This window comes from Taudactylus pleione, unplaced genomic scaffold (assembly GCF_031769625.1).
Source record: "Taudactylus pleione unplaced genomic scaffold, aTauple2 ptg000027l, whole genome shotgun sequence".
Classification (NCBI taxonomy): domain Eukaryota; kingdom Metazoa; phylum Chordata; class Amphibia; order Anura; family Myobatrachidae; genus Taudactylus; species Taudactylus pleione.
In genome coordinates this window covers 3,679,300-3,705,435 of record NW_028284429.1, presented here as the reverse complement: position 1 = coordinate 3,705,435, position 26,136 = coordinate 3,679,300, and the positions used below count along the sequence as shown (strand labels likewise).

General features: G+C 49.4%; 1 protein-coding gene across 2 annotated transcripts in view; it reads right to left on the bottom strand.

Annotated features, from left to right (window-relative positions):
• The window catches only part of CARS1 (cysteinyl-tRNA synthetase 1), a 67,408-nt gene that overhangs the window by 8,219 nt on the left and 33,053 nt on the right, over nt 1-26,136 (bottom strand). For both annotated transcript variants that reach the window (XM_088451805.1, XM_088451806.1), the window contains 11 exons: nt 25,981-26,069; nt 25,757-25,878; nt 25,556-25,668; nt 23,648-23,776; nt 23,427-23,556; nt 21,631-21,734; nt 21,441-21,538; nt 19,831-20,020; nt 8,390-8,458; nt 6,756-6,837; nt 6,226-6,306 (listed from right to left, as the gene is read on the bottom strand). In XM_088451805.1, coding sequence (XP_088307931.1) covers nt 6,226-6,306; nt 6,756-6,837; nt 8,390-8,458; nt 19,831-20,020; nt 21,441-21,538; nt 21,631-21,734; nt 23,427-23,556; nt 23,648-23,776; nt 25,556-25,668; nt 25,757-25,878; nt 25,981-26,069 — 1,207 coding nt within the window. The remainder of the gene's footprint in view (nt 1-6,225; nt 6,307-6,755; nt 6,838-8,389; nt 8,459-19,830; nt 20,021-21,440; nt 21,539-21,630; nt 21,735-23,426; nt 23,557-23,647; nt 23,777-25,555; nt 25,669-25,756; nt 25,879-25,980; nt 26,070-26,136) is intronic.

Genomic DNA, 26,136 nt, shown 5'->3' with positions numbered 1-26,136 from the left:
TCACTGCAGTGTTATAATCCATACAGGGCATGGCACAGTGACATCACTGCAGTGTTATAATCCATACAGGGCATGGCACAGTGACATCACTGCAGTGTTATAATCCATACAGGGCATGGCACAGTGACATCACTGCAGTGTTATAATCCATACAGGGCATGGCACAGTGACATCACTGCAGTGTTATAATCCATACAGGGCATGGCACAGTGACATCACTGCAGTGTTATAATCCATACAGGGCATGGCACAGTGACATCACTGCAGTGTTATAATCCATACAGGGCATGGCACAGTGACATCACTGCAGTGTTATAATCCATACAGGGCATGGCACAGTGACATCACTGCAGTGTTATAATCCATACAGGGCATGGCACAGTGACATCACTGCAGTGTTATAATCCATACAGGGCATGGCACAGTGACATCACTGCAGTGTTATAATCCATACAGGGCATGGCACAGTGACATCACTGCAGTGTTATAATCCATACAGGGCATGGCACAGTGACATCACTGCAGTGTTATAATCCATACAGGGCATGGCACAGTGACATCACTGCAGTGTTATAATCCATACAGGGCATGGCACAGTGACATCACTGCAGTGTTATAATCCATACAGGGCATGGCACAGTGACATCACTGCAGTGTTATAATCCATACAGGGCATGGCACAGTGACATCACTGCAGTGTTATAATCCATACAGGGCATGGCACAGTGACATCACTGCAGTGTTATAATCCATACAGGGCATGGCACAGTGACATCACTGCAGTGTTATAATCCATACAGGGCATGGCACAGTGACATCACTGCAGTGTTATAATCCATACAGGGCATGGCACAGTGACATCACTGCAGTGTTATAATCCATACAGGGCATGGCACAGTGACATCACTGCAGTGTTATAATCCATACAGGGCATGGCACAGTGACATCACTGCAGTGTTATAATCCATACAGGGTATAGTAGCTGAGCTCATTCTCTGACTGACACATCCCACATCCACTCTGAAATCGGTGCAGGCACATAGCCAACCACATTGAGACCAGTGAGGACCGATCATTAGAGAGGCGTGATCTACATCTATCATTTATAGCTGCTCTCACCATATACGATTCATTACCGCTGCTCAGAAGAAGACCCTACGTGGGTTGAAATGCGTTAGCAAGCATCATCAGAGACGATTGCAACACAAATTATTTACTTACTACCTGGAGAAGTAACATCTCTCCACCGCAACGTGCTATTACACATCCGGACACCAGCTGACATCTGATCACGGGACCCGGAAGCATCCACTACACTAGGAAGAATCCCACGATCAACAAAAGCCGGTGAGGGGCATAATCGGCGTACTGCGCCAGTGAAGGTAAGGTGAGTCGCTTCCCTTGGGATAGGGTGCGAGGTCCCTGGTTCCCCTGAAACCCTAACCGGCACTTCTTCACCTAGACTACAGTGACCTGTACCGAAGCGCTCTGACGGAGGCAGTCTGTTCAATCACGCTGCCGCCGGCGTGTGCGCCCGGCACGGGTCCCTCAGTCAAGAGAACGCTGCCCCTTCACTCCAGGGCCGTACTCTCTGCAGTGTTATAATCCATACAGGGCATGGCACAGTGACATCACTGCAGTGTTATAATCCATACAGGGCATGGCACAGTGACATCACTGCAGTGTTATAATCCATACAGGGCATGGCACAGTGACATCACTGCAGTGTTATAATCCATACAGGGCATGGCACAGTGACATCACTGCAGTGTTATAATCCATACAGGGCATGGCACAGTGACATCACTGCAGTGTTATAATCCATACAGGGCATGGCACAGTGACATCACTGCAGTGTTATAATCCATACAGGGCATGGCACAGTGACATCACTGCAGTGTTATAATCCATACAGGGCATGGCACAGTGACATCACTGCAGTGTTATAATCCATACAGGGCATGGCACAGTGACATCACTGCAGTGTTATAATCCATACAGGGCATGGCACAGTGACATCACTGCAGTGTTATAATCCATACAGGGCATGGCACAGTGACATCACTGCAGTGTTATAATCCATACAGGGCATGGCACAGTGACATCACTGCAGTGTTATAATCCATACAGGGCATGGCACAGTGACATCACTGCAGTGTTATAATCCATACAGGGCATGGCACAGTGACATCACTGCAGTGTTATAATCCATACAGGGCATGGCACAGTGACATCACTGCAGTGTTATAATCCATACAGGGCATGGCACAGTGACATCACTGCAGTGTTATAATCCATACAGGGCATGGCACAGTGACATCACTGCAGTGTTATAATCCATACAGGGCATGGCACAGTGACATCACTGCAGTGTTATAATCCATACAGGGCATGGCACAGTGACATCACTGCAGTGTTATAATCCATACAGGGCATGGCACAGTGACATCACTGCAGTGTTATAATCCATACAGGGCATGGCACAGTGACATCACTGCAGTGTTATAATCCATACAGGGCATGGCACAGTGACATCACTGCAGTGTTATAATCCATACAGGGCATGGCACAGTGACATCACTGCAGTGTTATAATCCATACAGGGCATGGCACAGTGACATCACTGCAGTGTTATAATCCATACAGGGCATGGCACAGTGACATCACTGCAGTGTTATAATCCATACAGGGCATGGCACAGTGACATCACTGCAGTGTTATAATCCATACAGGGCATGGCACAGTGACATCACTGCAGTGTTATAATCCATACAGGGCATGGCACAGTGACATCACTGCAGTGTTATAATCCATACAGGGCATGGCACAGTGACATCACTGCAGTGTTATAATCCATACAGGGCATGGCACAGTGACATCACTGCAGTGTTATAATCCATACAGGGCATGGCACAGTGACATCACTGCAGTGTTATAATCCATACAGGGCATGGCACAGTGACATCACTGCAGTGTTATAATCCATACAGGGCATGGCACAGTGACATCACTGCAGTGTTATAATCCATACAGGGCATGGCACAGTGACATCACTGCAGTGTTATAATCCATACAGGGCATGGCACAGTGACATCACTGCAGTGTTATAATCCATACAGGGCATGGCACAGTGACATCACTGCAGTGTTATAATCCATACAGGGCATGGCACAGTGACATCACTGCAGTGTTATAATCCATACAGGGCATGGCACAGTGACATCACTGCAGTGTTATAATCCATACAGGGCATGGCACAGTGACATCACTGCAGTGTTATAATCCATACAGGGCATGGCACAGTGACATCACTGCAGTGTTATAATCCATACAGGGCATGGCACAGTGACATCACTGCAGTGTTATAATCCATACAGGGCATGGCACAGTGACATCACTGCAGTGTTATAATCCATACAGGGCATGGCACAGTGACATCACTGCAGTGTTATAATCCATACAGGGCATGGCACAGTGACATCACTGCAGTGTTATAATCCATACAGGGCATGGCACAGTGACATCACTGCAGTGTTATAATCCATACAGGGCATGGCACAGTGACATCACTGCAGTGTTATAATCCATACAGGGCATGGCACAGTGACATCACTGCAGTGTTATAATCCATACAGGGCATGGCACAGTGACATCACTGCAGTGTTATAATCCATACAGGGCATGGCACAGTGACATCACTGCAGTGTTATAATCCATACAGGGCATGGCACAGTGACATCACTGCAGTGTTATAATCCATACAGGGCATGGCACAGTGACATCACTGCAGTGTTATAATCCATACAGGGCATGGCACAGTGACATCACTGCAGTGTTATAATCCATACAGGGCATGGCACAGTGACATCACTGCAGTGTTATAATCCATACAGGGCATGGCACAGTGACATCACTGCAGTGTTATAATCCATACAGGGCATGGCACAGTGACATCACTGCAGTGTTATAATCCATACAGGGCATGGCACAGTGACATCACTGCAGTGTTATAATCCATACAGGGCATGGCACAGTGACATCACTGCAGTGTTATAATCCATACAGGGCATGGCACAGTGACATCACTGCAGTGTTATAATCCATACAGGGCATGGCACAGTGACATCACTGCAGTGTTATAATCCATACAGGGCATGGCACAGTGACATCACTGCAGTGTTATAATCCATACAGGGTATAGTAGCTGAGCTCATTCTCTGACTGACACATCCCACATCCACTCTGAAATCGGTGCAGGCACATAGCCAACCACATTGAGACCAGTGAGGACCGATCATTAGAGAGGCGTGATCTACATCTATCATTTATAGCTGCTCTCACCATATACGATTCATTACCGCTGCTCAGAAGAAGACCCTACGTGGGTTGAAATGCGTTAGCAAGCATCATCAGAGACGATTGCAACACAAATTATTTACTTACTACCTGGAGAAGTAACATCTCTCCACCGCAACGTGCTATTACACATCCGGACACCAGCTGACATCTGATCACGGGACCCGGAAGCATCCACTACACTAGGAAGAATCCCACGATCAACAAAAGCCGGTGAGGGGCATAATCGGCGTACTGCGCCAGTGAAGGTAAGGTGAGTCGCTTCCCTTGGGATAGGGTGCGAGGTCCCTGGTTCCCCTGAAACCCTAACCGGCACTTCTTCACCTAGACTACAGTGACCTGTACCGAAGCGCTCTGACGGAGGCAGTCTGTTCAATCACGCTGCCGCCGGCGTGTGCGCCCGGCACGGGTCCCTCAGTCAAGAGAACGCTGCCCCTTCACTCCAGGGCCGTACTCTCTGCTCCAGGAAGATCTCCCCGGGCACCACTATTCTACACCTCGCATCACCCTGGGCACACAAAATCGAGCGGGACGCCGCAAGCGAGTGTGACCACAATAGTATATGACACATCAACAATCGGACTGATATACCATCATTACCCATCCCCAGTGCCCAACACTAGGAGATTTCATGAAAACCTGTGCAAATCCAGTGCCCTAAGACTGGAAAGCACCCCAACACCCATAGTGACTAATAACATCCCAGTGGACATATTTCTGTTTTTACATAGTGGAGTTGAACCTCTCTGCTTGTGCAAAGACTTTCATTCGAATTCTTCTATATCTATTTATCCATTCAGTTCTTGATATTCAAATATAAATACTATTTTTTTTAGATTTACTATCCCTCCAGTTTATTTAAACACACACAAAGGGATTCTCTGAGTGCATTTATGATTCTGATATATATATTATTAGAAGGCCAGACACCCTTCTCCTTAAGGGTAGCCCACCCCGCCAGCTTATTGACCTATTAGTACCCAGTCCAGTGCGCAACAGTCCTACTTGTATACATAACCCATACACTGCAGTGTTATAACCCATACAGGGCATGGCATAGTGGCATCACTGCAGTGTTATAAACCATACAGGGCATGGCACAGTGACATCACTGCAGTGTTATAACCCATACAGGGCATGGCACAGTGGCATCACTGCAGTGTTATAACCCATACAGGGAATGGCATAGTGGTATCACTGCAGTGTTATAACCCATACAGGGAATGGCATAGTGGCATCACTGCAGTGTTATAACCCATACAGGGAATGGCATAGTGGCATCACTGCAGTGTTATAACCCATACAGGGAATGGCATAGTGGTATCACTGCAGTGTTATAACCCATACAGGGAATGGCATAGTGGTATCACTGCAGTGTTATAACCCATACAGGGCAGGGCACAGTGGCATCACTGCAGTGTTATAACCCATACAGGGCATGGCACAGTGGCATCACTGCAGTGTTATAACCCATACAGGGCATGGCACAGTGGCATCACTGCAGTGTTATAACCCATACAGGGCATGGCATAGTGGTATAACTGCAGTGTTATAACCCATACAGGGAATGGCATAGTGGTATCACTGCAGTGTTATAACCCATACAGGGAATGGCATAGTGGTATCACTGCAGTGTTATAACCCATACAGGGAATGGCATAGTGGCATCACTGCGGTGTTATAATCCATACAGGGAATGGCACAAAGCTCTGCGCACTGCAACATACAGGAACCTAGAACCTATAATGGTTACAGATCACATTTATTGTACTCGCTGTGTTCTTTGGTGCCTGTATTTGTGCCTATGGCCGGTCTCAGTCAATCTTAGGACCACGATTTTGTATACAAACATAATACCCTGCCGGTTACCTTCATGGTCTTCTAGCCGCACGCCCAGGTCTGGGAGGACGTCATCACGCAGAGCATCGCACAGCTGCAGCACTCCTAACACTGGTGGGGAAACATTAATAATGACATAAGGTGTAGTATTGTGCGGACGTTGTGTCCTAACACCAGCCCTTAAATCACAAAAATAAATGACTGAGAGACAACAAGCCCGGGTAGCTGGTGAGACATTTACCCCCACAGAAATCCACTTATAAGAGGAGAGATGGAAGACGAAATGTGTAATTCAAATCTATATCAGATGGGTGAAAATATGGATTCAAATCCTGTATTATAATCCATTACTTGCAGCAACTATACTACAGAGCCTATACGTAAAGCCATTACTAGCTGGGGTCATGTAAAGGTGCCCCTACAGAACCCGGGCTGACCACTCCATGGCTGGTACAGATCGTCCCTCTAGTGACACTGGGTACAATCCTATTAGCCATGAAGGGCGCGAGTAAAGGCTGGTGACTGTGCACAGGACAGAGTTATATACCAGCCGCTCTCACCTTTGTGCTCTCTGGCAATCTGACGAACGTCCTCTCTGAAGTGGGACAGCGCCTGCAGGTACGGGATCACTGTGGACTCCAGCTGCAGGGAATCAATTAGGGAAGGCTCAGACATGCAATATATGAACACTTTCCATCACACAGCCTGGCTGCAAGTCACAAAACTAGATTACCACCTCTCACTTACAGGGCACCGCAAGGGTTGTGCGGCACTGTGCCCGGGCAGGGACATTACAAAGTACAAGGGATTTTTAGATGCCTGAAGGCTGAGAAGGTGGGTGAGTGTCTGATGGAGGGCGGGAGGGCATTCCAGAGGAGAGGGTCAGCCCGGGAGAAATGCTGGAGTCGGGCGTGGGAGGGGGTGAGGCAGCAATCATTGGAGGGAGTGTGAGGTGCAGTGAGGCTGGAGATGGAGGGAGTGTGAGGTGCAGTGAGGCTGGAGATGGAGGGAGTGTGAGGTGCAGTGAGGCTGGAGATGGAGGGAGTGTGAGGTGCAGTGAGGCTGGAGATGGAGGGAGTGTGAGGTGCAGTGAGGCTGGAGATGGAGGGAGTGTGAGGTGCAGTGAGGCTGGAGATGGAGGGAGTGTGAGGTGCAGTGAGGCTGGAGATGGAGGGAGTGTGAGGTGCAGTGAGGCTGGAGATGGAGGGAGTGTGAGGTGCAGTGAGGCTGGAGATGGAGGGAGTGTGAGGTGCAGTGAGGCTGGAGATGGAGGGAGTGTGAGGTGCAGTGAGGCTGGAGATGGAGGGAGTGTGAGGTGCAGTGAGGCTGGAGATGGAGGGAGTGTGAGGTGCAGTGAGGCTGGAGATGTAGGGAGTGTGAGGTGCAGTGAGGCTGGAGATGTAGGGAGTGTGAGGTGCAGTGAGGCTGGAGATGTAGGGAGTGTGAGGTGCAGTGAGGCTGGAGATGTAGGGAGTGTGAGGTGCAGTGACGCTGGAGATGTAGGGAGTGTGAGGTGCAGTGACGCTGGAGATGTAGGGAGTGTGAGGTGCAGTGACGCTGGAGATGTAGGGAGTGTGAGGTGCAGTGAGGCTGGAGATGTAGGAAGTGTGAGGTGCAGTGAGGCTGGAGATGGAGGGAGTGGAGGACAGATTGAGGATTTATAAGGTGAATATAATTCTGTGAGATACAGGGAGTCAGTGGAGAGACCGGCAGAGGGAGCAGCAGAGGGGGAACGAATAAGTCACCAGTATTTAGGATGGACTGAAGGGGGAAGGGGGTAAGCAGACATTGATAGGCCAGTGAGGAGTAGATTACAATAACCATGGCGATATATGATCGGGGCATGGGTGAGGGTTTTATTGGCTTCCGGGGTGAGAAAGGGGCTAATCCTAGATATATTGGGGAGATGGACGCGACGAGAATGGGAGAAGAGACGGCAGAGGCAGGGAGAACACCCAGACATCGCACTAGGGGAACAGAGGACATGGAGGGGGTAATGACCATCTCAGTTTTGGGAAGCAGCGGGTGGCAGAGAGGCAGCAGGTAACACGAGATGACAGGCAGCCTACAAAGTGAAGTCATGGCGAGCCCCAGTATGCGCAGGAGAACAATACGGGCGCATCCGGCCGCAGAGGGAACATACAAGGAAACGCAGACAACAGAAAACGAACATTAAAATCAGCCCAAAACTTACATTCATATTTTGTGTGCTTCCCCCAACAGGAAATCCAATGGGTTCTTCTCCTTCTATAGCTCCAAATATCTAGAAGACAACATTATGCTTTATATACTGGAGCAGAACATACACAACACAATATCACATCCTGTCCTGCAGTGACACCTGGGTACATCTGCTCACTGTATAACAGGTCAGGGTCAGACACGCCTCAGTGGTTATAGGTCCAGGTTCTCATCGGTGTATACTGGAGCGGAACGTACACAACACAATAATCACATCCTGTCCTGCAGTGACACCTGGGCACATCGGCTCACTGTATAACAGGTCAGGGGTCAGACACGCCTCAGTGGTTATAGGTCCAGGTGCTCATCGGTGTATACTGGAGCGGAACATACACAACACAATAATCGAATCCTGTCCTGCAGTGACACCTGGGTACATCTGCTCAGTGTATAACAGGTCAGGGGTCAGACACGCCTCAGAGGTTATAGGTCCAGGTGCTCATCGGTGTATACTGGAGCGGAACGTACACAACACAATAATCACATCCTGTCCTGCAGTGACACCTGGGTACATCTGCTCACTGTATAACAGGTCAGGGGTCAGACACGCCTCAGTGGTTATAGGTCCAGGTGCTCATCGGTGTATACTGGAGCGGAACGTACACAACACAATATCACATCCTGTCCTGCAGTGACACCTGGGTACATCTGATCACTGTATAACAGGTCAGGGGTCAGACACGCCTCAGTGGTTATAGGTCCAGGTGCTCATCGGTGTATACTGGAGCGGAACGTACACAACACAATAATCACATCCTGTCCTGCAGTGACACCTGGGTACATCTGCTCACTGTATAACAGGTCAGGGGTCAGACACGCCTCAGTGGTTATAGGTCCAGGTGCTCATCGGTGTATACTGGAGCGGAACGTACACAACACAATATCACATCCTGTCCTGCAGTGACACCTGGGTACATCTGATCACTGTACAACAGGTCAGGGGTCAGACACGCCTCAGTGGTTATAGGTCCAGGTGCTCATCGGTGTATACTGGAGCGGAACGTACACAACACAATATCACATCCTGTCCTGCAGTGACACCTGGGTACATCTGCTCACTGTATAACAGGTCAGGGGTCAGACACGCCTCAGTGGTTATAGGTCCAGGTGCTCATCGGTGTATACTGAAGCGGAACGTACACAACACAATAATCACATCCTGTCCTGCAGTGACACCTGGGTACATCTGCTCACTGTATAACAGGTCAGGGTCAGACACGCCTCAGTGGTTATAGGTCCAGGTGCTCATCGGTGTATACTGGAGCGGAACGTACACAACACAATATCACATCCTGTCCTGCAGTGACACCTGGGCACATCTGCTCACTGTACAACAGGTCAGGGGTCAGACACGCCTCAGTGGTTATAGGTCCAGGTGCTCATCGGTGTATACTGGAGCGGAACGTACACAACACAATATCACATCCTGTCCTGCAGTGACACCTGGGCACATCTGCTCACTGTATAACAGGTCAGGGGTCAGACACGCCTCAGTGGTTATAGGTCCAGGTGCTCATCGGTGTATACTGGAGCGGAACGTACACAACACAATATCACATCCTGTCCTGCAGTGACACCTGGGTACATCTGATCACTGTATAACAGGTCAGGGGTCAGACACGCCTCAGTGGTTAGGTCCAGGTGCTCATCGGTGTATACTGGAGCGGAACATACACAACACAATATCACATCCTGTCCTGCAGTGACACCTGGGTACATCTGCTCACTGTACAACAGGTCAGGGGTCAGACACGCCTCAGTGGTTATAGGTCCAGGTGCTCATCGGTGTATACTGGAGCGGAACGTACACAACACAATAATCGAATCCTGTCCTGCAGTGACACCTGGGCACATCTGCTCACTGTATAACAGGTCAGGGGTCAGACACGCCTCAGTGGTTATAGGTCCAGGTGCTCATCGGTGTATACTGGAGGGGAACGTACACAACACAATAATCGAATCCTGTCCTGCAGTGACACCTGGGCACATCTGCTCACTGTATAACAGGTCAGGGGTCAGACACGCCTCAGAGGTTATAGGTCCAGGTGCTCATCAGTGTATACTGAAGCGGAACGTACACAACACAATAATCACATCCTGTCCTGCAGTGACACCTGGGTACATCTGCTCACTGTATAACAGGTCAGGGTCAGACACGCCTCAGTGGTTATAGGTCCAGGTGCTCATCGGTGTATACTGAAGCGGAACGTACACAACACAATAATCACATCCTGTCCTGTAGTGACACCTGGGCACATCTGCTCACTGTATAACAGGTCAGGGGTCAGACACGCCTCAGTGGTTATAGGTCCAGGTGCTCATCGGTGTATACTGGAGCGGAACGTACACAACACAATAATCACATCCTGTCCTGCAGTGACACTTGGGTACATCTGCTCACTATATAACAGGTCAGGGGTCAGACACGCCTCAGTGGTTATAGGTCCAGGTGCTCATCGGTGTATACTGGAGCGGAACGTACACAACACAATAATCACATCCTGTCCTGCAGTGACACCTGGGTACATCTGCTCACTGTATAACAGGTCAGGGGTCAGACACGCCTCAGTGGTTATAGGTCCAGGTGCTCATCGGTGTATACTGGAGCGGAACGTACACAACACAATAATCACATCCTGTCCTGCAGTGACACCTGGGCACATCTGCTCACTGTACAACAGGTCAGGGGTCAGACACGCCTCAGTGGTTATAGGTCCAGGTTCTCATCGGTGTATACTGGAGCGGAACGTACACAACACAATAATCACATCCTGTCCTGCAGTGACACCTGGGCACATCGGCTCACTGTATAACAGGTCAGGGGTCAGACACGCCTCAGTGGTTATAGGTCCAGGTGCTCATCGGTGTATACTGGAGCGGAACATACACAACACAATAATCGAATCCTGTCCTGCAGTGACACCTGGGTACATCTGCTCAGTGTATAACAGGTCAGGGGTCAGACACGCCTCAGTGGTTATAGGTCCAGGTGCTCATCGGTGTATACTGGAGCAGAACGTACACAACACAATAATCACATCCTGTCCTGCAGTGACACCTGGGCACATCGGCTCACTGTATAACAGGTCAGGGGTCAGACACGCCTCAGTGGTTATAGGTCCAGGTGCTCATCGGTGTATACTGGAGCAGAACGTACACAACACAATAATCACATCCTGTCCTGCAGTGACACCTGGGCACATCGGCTCACTGTATAACAGGTCAGGGGTCAGACACGCCTCAGTGGTTATAGGTCCAGGTGCTCATCGGTGTATACTGGAGCGGAACGTACACAACACAATAATCACATCCTGTCCTGCAGTGACACCTGGGCACATCTGCTCACTGTATAACAGGTCAGGGGTCAGACACGCCTCAGTGGTTATAGGTCCAGGTGCTCATCGGTGTATACTGGAGCGGAACGTACACAACACAATAATCACATCCTGTCCTGCAGTGACACCTGGGTACATCTGCTCACTGTATAACAGGTCAGGGGTCAGACACGCCTCAGTGGTTATAGGTCCAGGTGCTCATCGGTGTATACTGGAGCGGAACGTACACAACACAATATCACATCCTGTCCTGCAGTGACACCTGGGCACATCTGCTCACTGTACAACAGGTCAGGGGTCAGACACGCCTCAGTGGTTATAGGTCCAGGTGCTCATCGGTGTATACTGGAGCGGAACGTACACAACACAATAATCACATCCTGTCCTGCAGTGACACCTGGGTACATCTGCTCACTGTATAACAGGTCAGGGTCAGACACGCCTCAGTGGTTATAGGTCCAGGTGCTCATCGGTGTATACTGGAGCGGAACGTACACAACACAATATCACATCCTGTCCTGTAGTGACACCTGGGCACATCTGCTCACTGTACAACAGGTCAGGGGTCAGACACGCCTCAGTGGTTATAGGTCCAGGTGCTCATCGGTGTATACTGGAGCGGAACGTACACAACACAATAATCACATCCTGTCCTGCAGTGACACCTGGGTACATCTGCTCACTGTATAACAGGTCAGGGGTCAGACACGCCTCAGTGGTTATAGGTCCAGGTGCTCATCGGTGTATACTGGAGCGGAACGTACACAACACAATATCACATCCTGTCCTGCAGTGACACCTGGGCACATCTGCTCACTGTATAACAGGTCAGGGGTCAGACACGCCTCAGAGGTTATAGGTCCAGGTGCTCATCGGTGTATACTGGAGCGGAACGTACACAACACAATAATCACATCCTGTCCTGCAGTGACACCTGGGCACATCTGCTCACTGTATAACAGGTCAGGGGTCAGACACGCCTCAGTGGTTATAGGTCCAGGTGCTCATCGGTGTATACTGGAGCGGAACGTACACAACACAATATCACATCCTGTCCTGCAGTGACACCTGGGTACATCTGCTCACTGTATAACAGGTCAGGGGTCAGACACGCCTCAGTGGTTATAGGTCCAGGTGCTCATCGGTGTATACTGGAGCGGAACGTACACAACACAATATCACATCCTGTCCTGCAGTGACACCTGGGTACATCTGATCACTGTATAACAGGTCAGGGGTCAGACACGCCTCAGTGGTTAGGTCCAGGTGCTCATCGGTGTATACTGGAGCGGAACGTACACAACACAATAATCACATCCTGTCCTGCAGTGACACCTGGGTACATCTGCTCACTGTATAACAGGTCAGGGGTCAGACACGCCTCAGTGGTTATAGGTCCAGGTGCTCATCGGTGTATACTGGAGCGGAACGTACTGTGATAGGATCATTGGTAAAGTGGTCTGTGGCAGGTACATTTGTCCCAGATTCCTGTCTTATGTGTTTTAAACCCCCAGGAGAAAGTCTGCAGTGTAGCAGGCTTGAGTTTCGGCTATTTGAAAAGCCGGTTTGGGACCTGGGGGTTGTGGGTGAGAGGAGAGGGAGGGCTCCACCCACGGCCACTCCAGGTTTTGGTTCTCGCAGCCTGGTAACAGGCTTGTTAGGGTTTCCACCTGAGAATGGCCAATATAAGCCTAGTTTGGATAAGGCTGAGTGTCTCACCTGGGAGAGCAGGCAGGGAGTTTGCTCAGAGACACTTGGAAACCTATCTGTGAGTACTGTGCTGTGCTTTTGTTGCTGGCGAGGGCATTAGGCCCTGCCAGGTTCTGGTAGTGAGGGAACTACCTGTGAAGTTAGTGCCCCGACAGGGCTAGGATTTATATTTATGTTTTCTTTATATTTCTGACATTGTACAATAAAGACTGGCGCCGACCAGATTGTACTTGCATCCAGACTGGTGTGCTGCTTCCCTGCTGCTGTGTGTGTGTGTGTAAGGAAGGAGTCCCCAGGAGAGGGACCCCCTAACCTAACTGTGTCACAATATGGTGGAGAATGCGGGCAACCACACACACTGAAGTTGCAGCAAGAGGAAAACTTTCCATTTAAAAATTAAACGGACAGACACCCAATTTGTAAGTGTGGAAATAACGCTGTGTCCTTGGAGTCCCATAGAGGAGGCGTCAGCCAATGCTCAGAGAGGCAAGGTTCAGCTTCCAACCTACACCCCAGGACAAAATGGAGGACATTATTAATGCCTTGCTCCAAGCTACAGCAGCTCAGCAGGAGACAAACAAACTTCAGCAGGAATCTACCAGAGCTCAGCAGGAATCCACCAGGGTGCAACTGTTGGCCTTGGAGACAGCCCAGAGGCAACAACAGGTCGCCATCGAGGTAACCTGCCAGGCCATAAAAGAGGTGGTACAGCATCTGCTCGCCCGGCCCAGAGATGTTGCTACTGGTCCTTCCACCCCCACTTACTCCGTACGAGCCAGTCACTTCCTCCAAAAGATGACTTCGGGCGATGATGTGGAGGCCTATCTCACCGCGTTTGAAAGAATGGCCGAAAGGGAGAGTTGGCCCAAGGAGCAGTGGGCAAGTCTGGTGGCACCTTTTTTGTCTGGGGAGCCACAAAAGGCCTATTTCGACTTATGCCTGGCTGATGCCAAGGTCTATAAAAAACTAAAACAGGAGATCCTAACTCGCTTGGGAGTCACCACCTTTGTTCGTGCCCAACGGATCCACCGCTGGGAGTTCCATAGGGACAAGCCTCCACGTTCACAGATGCATGACCTCGTCCATCTGTCCTCAAAATGGCTACAGCCCGAGACGCTGACGGGACCACAGATCGTGGAAAGGGTCTTGATGGACCGGTACATGCGATCATTACCTGTGACTCTGCGCAAGTGGGTGAGCCATGCAGACCCTAAGTCCGCGGACCAGTTGGTCGAGCTGGTGGAGAGGTACGTGGCGGCTGAGGAGCTGATGAGTATGCCCCACCGAGCCCCGATTGCGCACCGGCGAACTCCCACAGACACTGGTAAGACTGTTCCAGGGGAGAAGGGTGCTGGGCGGTGGAATGTACCTAAGACTGAGGGTGTAGAACCTGGAGACAGGCCAGGAAGGTTCTTGCCCCGTAAACGACTAGACATTAATATGATTCAGTGTTTCTGATGTGGTGTCTTCGGCCATATTGCCGCTAATTGTTCACTTACAACTGAACCTATGCAATGTGATACTGCTCATGTCTACCGCAGGGGGTCTTTCTTTGCACAGACAGCCTGTACGGCTGACCGGCAGGCTGAGTCTGATAAGCACATGTGTGTACTCACTGTAGATGGCAACCGAGTAGAGGCACTGTTAGACTCTGGTAGCTTGGTGACACTTATAAAAGCTGAGCTGGTGAACCCCTTGAGGCATACAGGGAAAACTGTTGGTGTGACCTGCATACATGGGGATACTCGATATTCTGTTACGGCCGAGGTGAACATCGAGACACCATGTGGCTCTGCTATAGTTTCTGTGGGTTTGGTGCATGGTCTGGTGTACGATGCAATATTGGGGAGAAACTTTGCTCACTTCTGGAAGTTGTGGGAAAGCCGTTTTGTTCCAGAGGTGAACAACCCCGATCCATTTGAGAAGGTTGTCGATGTAGTGGAGGAGGGAGTTTCTTCTGAGTCAGAGTTATTCCCTTTTTCTACTATGGTTGGCGAACTAGAGAATGCAGAACGTGACGGTGGCCCGCCAACTGATGTGCCTCCCATTGAGGTGGGAAGTGTTGTTGGGCCAGGTGATCGTCTGCCTGATTTAGAGGTCAGAAGAGAGGTCTTTGCCGTGGAGCAGTTGAATGACCCTACTTTGGTAAAAGCCAGGGAGAATGTAAAAGTAGTTGATGGTAAACCCGTAGACCCTGATAGTACTTTGTCCTATCCCCACATGGCAATGTGTCAGGATTTGTTATATCAGGTGACTAAGAAGGGGGAAGATATTGTGGAACAACTAATAGTTCCCAAAGCCTACAGAAGAACAGTGTTGGATCTGGCCCATGGTCATATAACGGCAGGCCATCTAGGGGTAGAGAAAACCACTGAGCGAATAATGCAGTTTTTCTGGCCCGGGCTTCATAAAGAGGTGTCTGACTTTTGCGCATCCTGCCCTGAGTGTCAGTATCATGCTCCCAGGCCACATTTTAAGGGTCCACTAGTTCCATTGCCTATCATAGAGGTGCCGTTTGAAATAATAGCGATGGATTTGGTGGGACCCTTAATGAAGTCTGCCAGGGGACACCAGTATATTCTGGTCATTATGTTTAACGCTACCAGGTACCCGGAAGCGATCCCGTTGCGCAATACGTCAACCAAGACCATTGCCAGAGAGCTAGTTCATGTCTTTAGCAGGCTGGGTATACCCAAGGAGATACTAACTGACCAGGGTACACCGTTTATGTCAAAAGTCATGAAAGAGTTATGCCACCTGTTCAAAATTGAACAGTTAAGAACTTCGGTTTATCACCCCCAAACCGATGGGCTGGTCGAGAGGTTTAACAAGACGTTAAAACACATGCTTAGGAAAGTGGTCGACAAGGATGGTAGGGATTGGGATTACTTGTTGCCGTATTTATTGTTGGCCATAAGAGAGGTTCCCCAGTCCTCCACCGGGTTTTCACCCTTCGACTTGTTGTATGGTAGACACCCAAGGGGGTTACTAGACATTGCCAAAGAGACATGGGAGGGGCAGTCTAGTCCTTACAAAACGGTGATTGAGTATGTTTCTCAAATGCAGGAGAGAATTGCTGCTGTGGTGCCGATAGTAAGAGAGCACCTGGAACAGGCTCAACAGGCACAGCAGAGGGTATACAACCGCAATGCCCGGTTACGCAGCTTTGCTCCTGGGGACAGAGTGTTAGTGTTGGTTCCCACTGTGGAAAATAAACTTTTGGCTAAATGGCAAGGGCCCTTTGAAATCTTAGAAAGAGTGGGACAGGTCAATTACAAAGTTTACCAGCCGGGGAAAAGAAAGCCGGAACAGATATACCATATAAATCTATTAAAGCCCTGGAGAGATAGAACGGTACTGTCGGCCGTCCGAGCCCCTCCAGTAAATCCAGGGCCCTTAGTTCCCGAAGTGACAGTGGCAAAAACCCTGTCGGCAATTCAACAACAAGAGGTCAAGGAGTTTCTGATCAGAAATAGGGTGCTGTTCTCTGACGTACCTGGGAAAACCTCGGTCATTAAACATGACATCATCACTGACCCAGGGGTTAAAGTTAATCTAAAGCCCTATAGGTTACCAGAAGCAGAAAGAGAATCGGTGTCGAAAGAAATTAAAAATATGCTAGAGTTGGGGGTTATTGAAGAATCACATAGTGAATGGTCAAGTCCCATTGTGTTGATTCCAAAGCCCGACGGGAGTGTGCGTTTCTGCAATGACTTCCGAAAGTTGAACAGTGTTTCAAAATTCGATGCCTACCCGATGCCAAGAGTGGATGAACTGATTGAGAGACTAGGGACGGCAAGGTATTTAACCACTCTTGACCTAACCAAAGGGTATTGGCAAGTACCGTTAACCGAGAGCGCCAAACAAAAGACAGCTTTTTCAGCGCCAGAGGGCTTGTTTCAGTACAAGATGTTGCCCTTCGGGCTACATGGGGCACCTGCTACCTTCCAAAGAATGATGGACAGGATTCTAAGGCCCCATAGACGGTATGCGGCTGCTTATCTGGATGACGTGGTCATTCATAGTCCTGATTGGCAGTCTCACTTACCCAGGGTACAAGCAGTGTTGGACTCCATCTATAAGGCAGGTTTGACAGCCAACCCAAAAAAGTGTTGTCTAGGCATGGAGGAAGTAAAATATCTGGGATACACCATTGGCAGAGGCCTGATAAAGCCTCAGCTCAATAAAGTTGATGCCATACAAAACTGGCCACAGCCTCTGAATAAGAAGCAGGTGAGAGCCTTCTTGGGAATTACGGGGTACTACAGGAGGTTTATACCCAACTTTGCCACCATGGCAGTCCCACTGACTGACTGACCTGACCAAAGGCAAACAAAAAGTCATGGTAGAATGGAGTCCTGAGGCAGAGAAAGCTTTTCAGGAGTTGAAAGTAGCGTTGTGTTCCCAACCAGTCCTGATGACTCCTAATTTTGAAAGGGAATTCATAGTACAAACCGATGCATCAGAAGTAGGTATAGGAGCGGTCCTGTCCCAGAACAAGGAGGGTGAGGAACACCCTATTTTCTATCTAAGTAGAAAGTTGAATGTACATGAGAGAAACTATGCCACAGTGGAGAAGGAGGCGTTGGCCATAAAGTGGGCGTTAGAGGCTCTCAGGTACTACTTGGTCGGAAGAAAGTTCAAATTGATCACTGACCATGCCCCTTTGAAGTGGATGTCCGAAAATAAGGACAGTAATGCGAGAATTACGAGATGGTTCTTGGCGTTACAAACTTTTAAATTTTCAGTGGAACACAGGCCAGGAAGCCAGCTGGCCAATGCTGACGCGTTGTCACGCGTTCATTGTTTGGGGGCTTCAGTTGTTCCGCCCCACAGGTCGAAACAAAGGGGGGGGATATGTGATAGGATCATTGGTAAAGTGGTCTGTGGCAGGTACATTTGTCCCAGATTCCTGTCTTATGTGTTTTAAACCCCCAGGAGAAAGTCTGCAGTATAGCAGGCTTGAGTTTCGGCTATTTGAAAAGCCGGTTTGGGACCTGGGGGTTGTGGGTGAGAGGAGAGGGAGGGCTCCACCCACGGCCACTCCAGGTTTTGGTTCTCGCAGCCTGGTAACAGGCTTGTTAGGGTTTCCACCTGAGAGTCGCCAATATAAGCCTAGTTCGGATAAGGCTGAGTGTCTCACCTGGGAGAGCAGGCAGGGAGTTTGCTCAGAGACACTTGGAAACCTAACTGAGTGTTGTGCTCTGCTTTTGTTGCTGGCGAGGGCATTAGGCCCTGCCAGGTTCTGGTAGTGAGGGAACTACCTGTGAAGTTAGTGCCCCGACAGGGCTAGGATTTATATTTATGTTTTCTTTATATTTCTGACATTGTACAATAAAGACTGGCGCCGACCAGCTTGTACTTGCATCCAGACTGGTGTGCTGCTTCCCTGCTGCTGTGTGTGTGCTCATCGGTGTATACTGGAGCGGAACGTACACAACACAATATCACACCCTGTCCTGCAGTGACACCTGGGCACATCTGCTCACTATATAACAGGTCAGGGGTCAGACACGCCTCAGTGGTTATAGGTCCAGGTGCTCATCGGTGTATACTGGAGCGGAACGTACACAACACAATATCACACCCTGTCCTGCAGTGACACCTGGGCACATCTGCTCACTATATAACAGGTCAGGGGTCAGACACGCCTCAGTGGTTATAGGTCCAGGTGCTCATCGGTGTATACTGGAGCGGAACGTACACAACACAATAATCACATCCTGTCCTGCAGTGACACCTGGGTACATCTGCTCACTGTATAACAGGTCAGGGGTCAGACACGCCTCAGTGGTTAGGTCCACTTTGGTAGCCATGCTTTCTGCACCTAGTTTCTACGCCGTGATCAATGGCAGCGTCTAAAGGCTTATACTGGTATTTGGCAGAAGAGTTGCAGACAGGACTCTGACAAAAGATGCCGCCGCAAACCCAGAATAAGCCCCCTTGTGTTCATAGAAAGAGAACACAGTATACCAGCCACCTACGCAAAGCGCGGGCAGCCAATTGGCGTACTGCGCATTCAGAGAGCATCAGCTCCATAGGAGAGAATTCTACCACTGAGACATTATGCCGTCACCATGTAGTGAGAGGATACGCCGGCTACCGGCTCATCCCACAGAACAATGGCTGCCTCTACGGCTCCCCCAATGGTCCTACAAGGACTGCTCAGCGCTCGCGCCTACCACCACTACAGGAGCCGGTTGTTACGGTAAGTCCCATTACACATTCTGTGCCCGGGTACGCACTGTCCTGCAGTCTCCAGCTCTCTGCCTGTCTGACATATAATACACACAGAATATACTGCCTAGAAGCAGTGTAAGGAGCTGGCATTGGAGTGGCAAGGACTTACCCTGAGCATGCTGGTCAGGTAGGTGCTGATGCTCTCCAATAACATCCTATTAGGGGGCTGCTTAGCTGCCTTCTTGGATGCGATGTAGGAGTTAGACTGACTGACCAGCGAGCGCATTTCTTCCATGACGGTCCGAGTGTCCATGTTGTCGCACAGAGCTGCGTGTACAGCGGCCTTCTTGCTATAGAAACTAGTGCGACAGAGGGGAGAGCTCACTCACACTAACCTTCAGCTCACTGAGAGCTAGTGGGGTACAGCAGCAGAATAAGCGGGCACACACGGAGGAGCACATATAATTATCACTACGAGGCAAAAACGGATCTTCAAACATTACAAAGCAGTTGGTAGAGTATGTTGGATACGATGTCATTACTCGCTGGGGCAATTCATTACAGACCAAGGGGGAGATGTATCAAGAAGTACAAAGAGGGGATAAGTGGACAAGATGCCCATAGCAACCAATCAGCTTCAACGTAGCATTTATGAGGTACTTTCTATAAAATGATGGAAGCTGATTGGATACTATGGGCAGCTTCTCCACTTGTTACTGCTAGATACATCTCCCCCGTAATCAGGGAACCAGTGTCCAACAAGTGGCGCTAAGACACTAACTTATAGTCGTACTACAGTCACTGTGGGAGTACAAGTCCCAGCATAACCTGTCAAAACCCACAGCAATTTATATAGAGAATATATTCTGCTGAAGGGTCTAACAGCAAATAAAGACTCAAAGCAATGGAGGGCATTAATAAAGGATATTTTACACCGGAATCGCTATGATATACCGAAATCCCGACAGCGGCTGCCCGACATGGGTGAAAACCCCAATCGTCCCTAAGTATTGACCAACCTAATTCCCTCCCCTAACCCTCCTTAGGGGTGCCTAACCCTAACCTTCCCCTCAGTTCCTAACCCTAATCCCCTTCTAAGTGCCTAAACCTAACCACCCTTCCCCGCCACCTAAACCTAAGTCCTCCGGGGGGGTGCCTAGCCCTAAGCCGCCCTTCCCCTAGCCTAACCTCCTGGGGGAGTGCCTAACCCTAAGTCCCCCCCGGGAGCCCTAAACCTAACCTAACACCCCCCCACCCCACCCCACCCCCCCCCCCCGCGCGCGGCTATCCGCGCGCGGCAACCCTTCGATCGGGCTGCCGGGCGCCTGTCTCCCGGCGACGGTAAGATGACAGGCGTCTAGATTTAGACACCTGTCATTTAACCCTCGCCGATATTAAGCAGTCAGGAAGCCGGCTGTCGGGATTAGGTCCGCCGGCTTCCCGACTGCATACCTTTACACCTAGGGGGTATATTTACTAAAGTGAGAGTTTTTAGAGGTGGAGATGTTGCCCATAGCAACCAATCAGATTCTAGCTATTATCTTCTAGAAGGTGCTAGGTTAATGTTAAGTAGAATCTGATTGGTTGCCATGGGCAACATCTCCACTTCTAAAAAAAAACCTCTCCCTTTAGTAAATAGAATAAAGAGGTAGAATTGCCACAAGCGAACCACCCACAGCTTTAGGTACAACATGGAAGATCACAGCTTACGGTGTGTTATGCAGGAGATCACCAATGTGGCCATATTCAGTACAATGTAATAGATAATATAGCACTAACCTGTCATTGAGTTCGATCTCCTGAGATTCCCACCTCACAAAGCGGCCGGTGATGTCTGTAGGGGCCCTCAGAATATCCTTCACATTTAAAAAGAATTCCTGATAATAGAAAGTGGTCAGGTGCTTAGTGAGGCGTTCTACAAGGACGCGCCTGACCCTCATTATAGCACGCTGTAATATGCAATGCTCACATTCATGAACTTCTCGTACTGGACGGCTGACTCCATGGTGTTGTGAGAATAATCCAGCGTGTCCTTCCAGGAGTGCATGAGGAACGCCAGGCGCAACTGCCGCGCTGCGGGGAGAGACCCATCAGACACATTGCTGGGAAATGACACTTCATAGCATGTGGAATACAGAGATAGCACAGATGCGATAAAGGGAGAGAATACACAGGTGAGGGCGACAGGGCGGAGAACGAGACACAGGGCAGGGTAAGTAGGCGGAGAACGAGGCACAGGGCAGGGTAAGTAGGCGGAGAACGAGGCACAGGGCAGGGTAAGTAGGCGGAGAATGAGGCCCAGTGCAGGGTGATTAGGCAGAGAATGAGGCACAGTGCAGGGTGATTAGGCGGAGAATGAGGCACAGTGTGTAAGTATGGGGGGTGATAGATGTGAGGACACAGGGAAAGTAGGTGTTAGGCCTGAGCGCCTGGCTGGGAAACGTAATGACAAGGGAATATGGAAGACAGCATTGGCGTTAACACAGGAGAGGAAGCTGCTAAGAACGTAAAATAGTTTAGGAGATAAAGAGAAAAGATAAGGAACTAAGGGATAGAAATATGATGATGGACAGATAAACTTATAAGGCGGATATACTGAGGAGACTAAGTATGAAAGCAAGAAACATGCATAGACTATATTTATCCCACCTATGGCGCGCACACGATTGGGGGCGATTAAATTCTGCGGGCGCTCCCGGAGCTATTCAATTCACCGCGATATGAAGTCCGACTAAAAGCAGTTAAGTCGTAGAATGCCGGTTCTTGTGACTTAAGCAGTGTATTTAGTCGCGAGAACCAGCACTCTCCAACTAATGTGCTGGGCGCGAGGCTGTTCGTGCCGCACTAAGCCGGGAAACAGCAGCCCGGCCGCCACTTTAGTCGGCTTTCTCCTCTCACCCTCAGGAGGGTGCGAGGAGAAATCTTCAGTCAGACTAACAGCGCACTGAATTGAATCGCCCCCAGATCATTATTATATATATTAGATCGATAGATAATGGAATACACTGGCGCTATATGATTATGCTAATAAATGAATACTCAGAGCTGTAATAGCAGTACACCTATCTACACTTGGTCTCCTGTCCTTACCATGATCTACACCTGGTCTCCTGTCCTTACCATGATCTACACCTGGTCTCCTGTCCTTACCATGATCTACACCTGTCTCACCTGGTCTCCTGTCCTTACCATGATCTACACCTGTCTCACCTGGTCTCCTGTCCTTACCATGATCTACACCTGTCTCACCTGGTCTCCTGTCCTTACCATGATCTACACCTGTCTCACCTGGTCTCCTGTCCTTACCATGATCTACATCTGTCTCACCTGGTCTCCTGTCCTTACCATGATCTACACCTGTCTCACCTGGTCTCCTGTCCTTACCATGATCTACACCTGTCTCACCTGGTCTCCTGTCCTTACCATGATCTACACCTGGTCTCCTGTCCTTACCATGATCTACACCTGTCTCACCTGGTCTTCTGTCCTTACCATGATCTACACCTGTCTCACCTGGTCTCCTATCCTTACCATGATCTACACCTGTCTCACCTGGTCTCCTGTCCTTACCATGATCTACACCTGTCTACACCTGGTCTCCTGTCCTTACCATGATCTACACCTGTCTCACCTGGTCTTCTGTCCTTACCATGATCTACATCTGTCTACACCTGGTCTCCTGTCCTTACCATGATCTACACCTGTCTCACCTGCATTATCCTTAGAGAACCAATAATGAGATAAAGCAAGGTCCTGTATCAGTACCTGTATTTTTCTGCAGAGCATCTTTTATAGTGATGAAGTTCTTCAAAGATTTAGACATTTTGCAGCCTGCGATGGTCAGGTGACCGGTATGCAGGAAGTAGCGCACCCAGTGGTCATTGTCGAAGTATGCCTAGACGGAGACGGAGAGAGGAGCCGCATTACGGAATACGCCAGGAGCGATACAAGTGCATCTTAGACAATTGTTCCTCATTTCCCCGTACCTCAGACTGCGCCAACTCATTATCATGGTGGGGAAAACGGAGATCGAACCCCCCTCCGTGAATGTCCATGGATTCTCCTAAAATGGAGCCAGCCATTGCCGAACACTCAATGTGCCAGCCAGGGCGACCCTTAAAAATAGAACGACAATACAAAGTAACAGTCTAGTATAATGATCTGTGTGAATGTATCAAAAGCTTAGCCACAAAATTATTTAAGGTATAAAATAAATTTTTTATTGGACTCGTGTGTGAAAAATAACGGCCTGATTCAGACCCGCTTGCTAGATGCGTTCGCATGCAGCCAAAGTATGCAAACCCCATGATCACAAAGCATTAGCACGCCCATTATGTCTTGGCGCCCATTATGTCTTGGCGAGCAATCGTTGTTTGTATTTAGACGCCCACCAGCCTGTCTTAAGACGCCGACTTTACCATGTCATCCCCAGGAAGCGTATGCAACAATCGGTAACATCGGACCCATACGTAGCTCTTGTGGCTGACCATACCCTACCGCAAGCACTGCGAGTGCTGCTGTGTGTAATTCAGCCATGTGACGTGTACTATGACGCGGCGTCTTAATTATGCACGCCTCTGAAACGGCATTAAGACGCTCAGACACGCCTGCGCTTGCACCACCACACCCCCGTTTCCATCGACCATCCCGTCACCACCCATAAACGACACGTCCTGTCACTCATTCTAGCGAGGTGGCTATGCGCAGCGAGCGAACACTTCCCAATTGCATGGACTAGTTAGCGCACTGCGACTTATACTCATGTGCACATTGCAAACATTGGCGTTCTACGTGCGAACGCAGCCTAGCGAGCGGGTCTGAATCAGGTCCTAGGTGTGATCGGTGAGCTGCACTCTCTCTCTCTTTCCTAAATACAATATAGAATTATAGGAGCAGCCGTAAACGCTCCTGTCAGCCCCACATTTGGGCCATCCTCCCTGATGCGGAGTTGGCTGAATCTCTGTGTGTGAGCGCAGATGGCGAGTTTTTGCATACAGCTTATGTGCAGATGTGAATTTACACATCTCTGCGCATTGCCGTCCTAGTCGGACTTGGCCGTATCTGCCTGTGTGTGTAACTGGGTGTTCCTGGGCAGGATCTGGGCGGTAACAGTGCGAGCACCGAACTGTCGTGACTTACCGGAGATCTGCTAAGCTCTGTGCGATTCCGAGTAGTGTGTACGGGGAGGGGAACCCATCACTGCCAGATCGCCTAGAATGGGCCCCATGCAAGTACCAATACTGATGAAGACGGTTTCGGCGGCCTGCGCTGATTTACGCTTGCAGAAGCACATACTCCAGCATTAGCCCTACTGACTCTCGCTTTACCACAAGGTAATAAATCGGAGTCCCAGGTTGCCAGCAACTACAGGCGCTGTGCCGGCAGCACAGAATTAGCCCCACATTACTCTCATCTCCCCTTCAAAGAAGCAGAAAACTAGTCACAAAGAGGAGGAATAATCAGTTAGTGAGACAAAGGCGTTGTGCCAATTACTCCGTAAACACAGATATATCATTCTTGGGGGGGTGATCCTATTGTTTTTTGGGCACCCAAACACAATTGTTGCTCAGTTTGGGCGCCTGTGCCATGTGCAGGCGCCCAAAAGCACGGGGTTTAGCTGCGTATAGCTGCTAACCCCATCTAAAGTCCTGCTTTGGGCGCCCAAACAGCCGACCAATCGCACATTTCTGCTCACCACCCTGAAAGGCTGCCAGCAGAAACGTGTGCTATTCATGCCCGAACATAACAACTGATCGCTCTGTCGGGCGCCCAAAAGAAATAGCTAAAACAATTGAATCACCTCAAAAGTCTTACACATTGTGCAGTAATCCCTACAAAGCAAATATTATTATTATATTTCATTTTATTTATGTAACAAGCCCATGAAGCCTCACCTTTCCCCACGGAGAATCCCACGATGGCTCCCCTGGTTTAGACGCCTTCCACAGGGCAAAATCATTGGGTGACTGCTTCTCACTCAGCCGATCAGCTGAGATGCTGAGGTCCCCTATATACAATGAGATGGTTAGCGGTCATCACAAAGAAATGTCAGCTCCACAGACAAGTATTTACCCAGAAGGATGGAACCCGCTCACCTTCTCCCTCCTGAAGAGCTTTCTGATCTCCGACGGCTTCTGGCACTAACTTGGCGTAGTAATGGTTATCACTGGCATGAAACTTAGCCGTGCTGAAGTACACAGACCCGTTGGACACATAACTACAGAAAGACGGAAGAACTTCATTTAATTTCTGGTGGCGGCAAACGGCAAAAATGAAATATATGTAAGGTGTAAGGGAAAAAAAACCATGAAACCCTTACCCGTAACCATTACCCACAATTCTCTGCACAAACTCCACGATTTCTGGAACATATTCACTAACCCGTGTGAGTACATCTGGGGGCAGAACCTAGCAGAAATACGTCCGTTCACTCAAACAATAAATACATGTATTAGAAGAATAAGAAAAAACACAT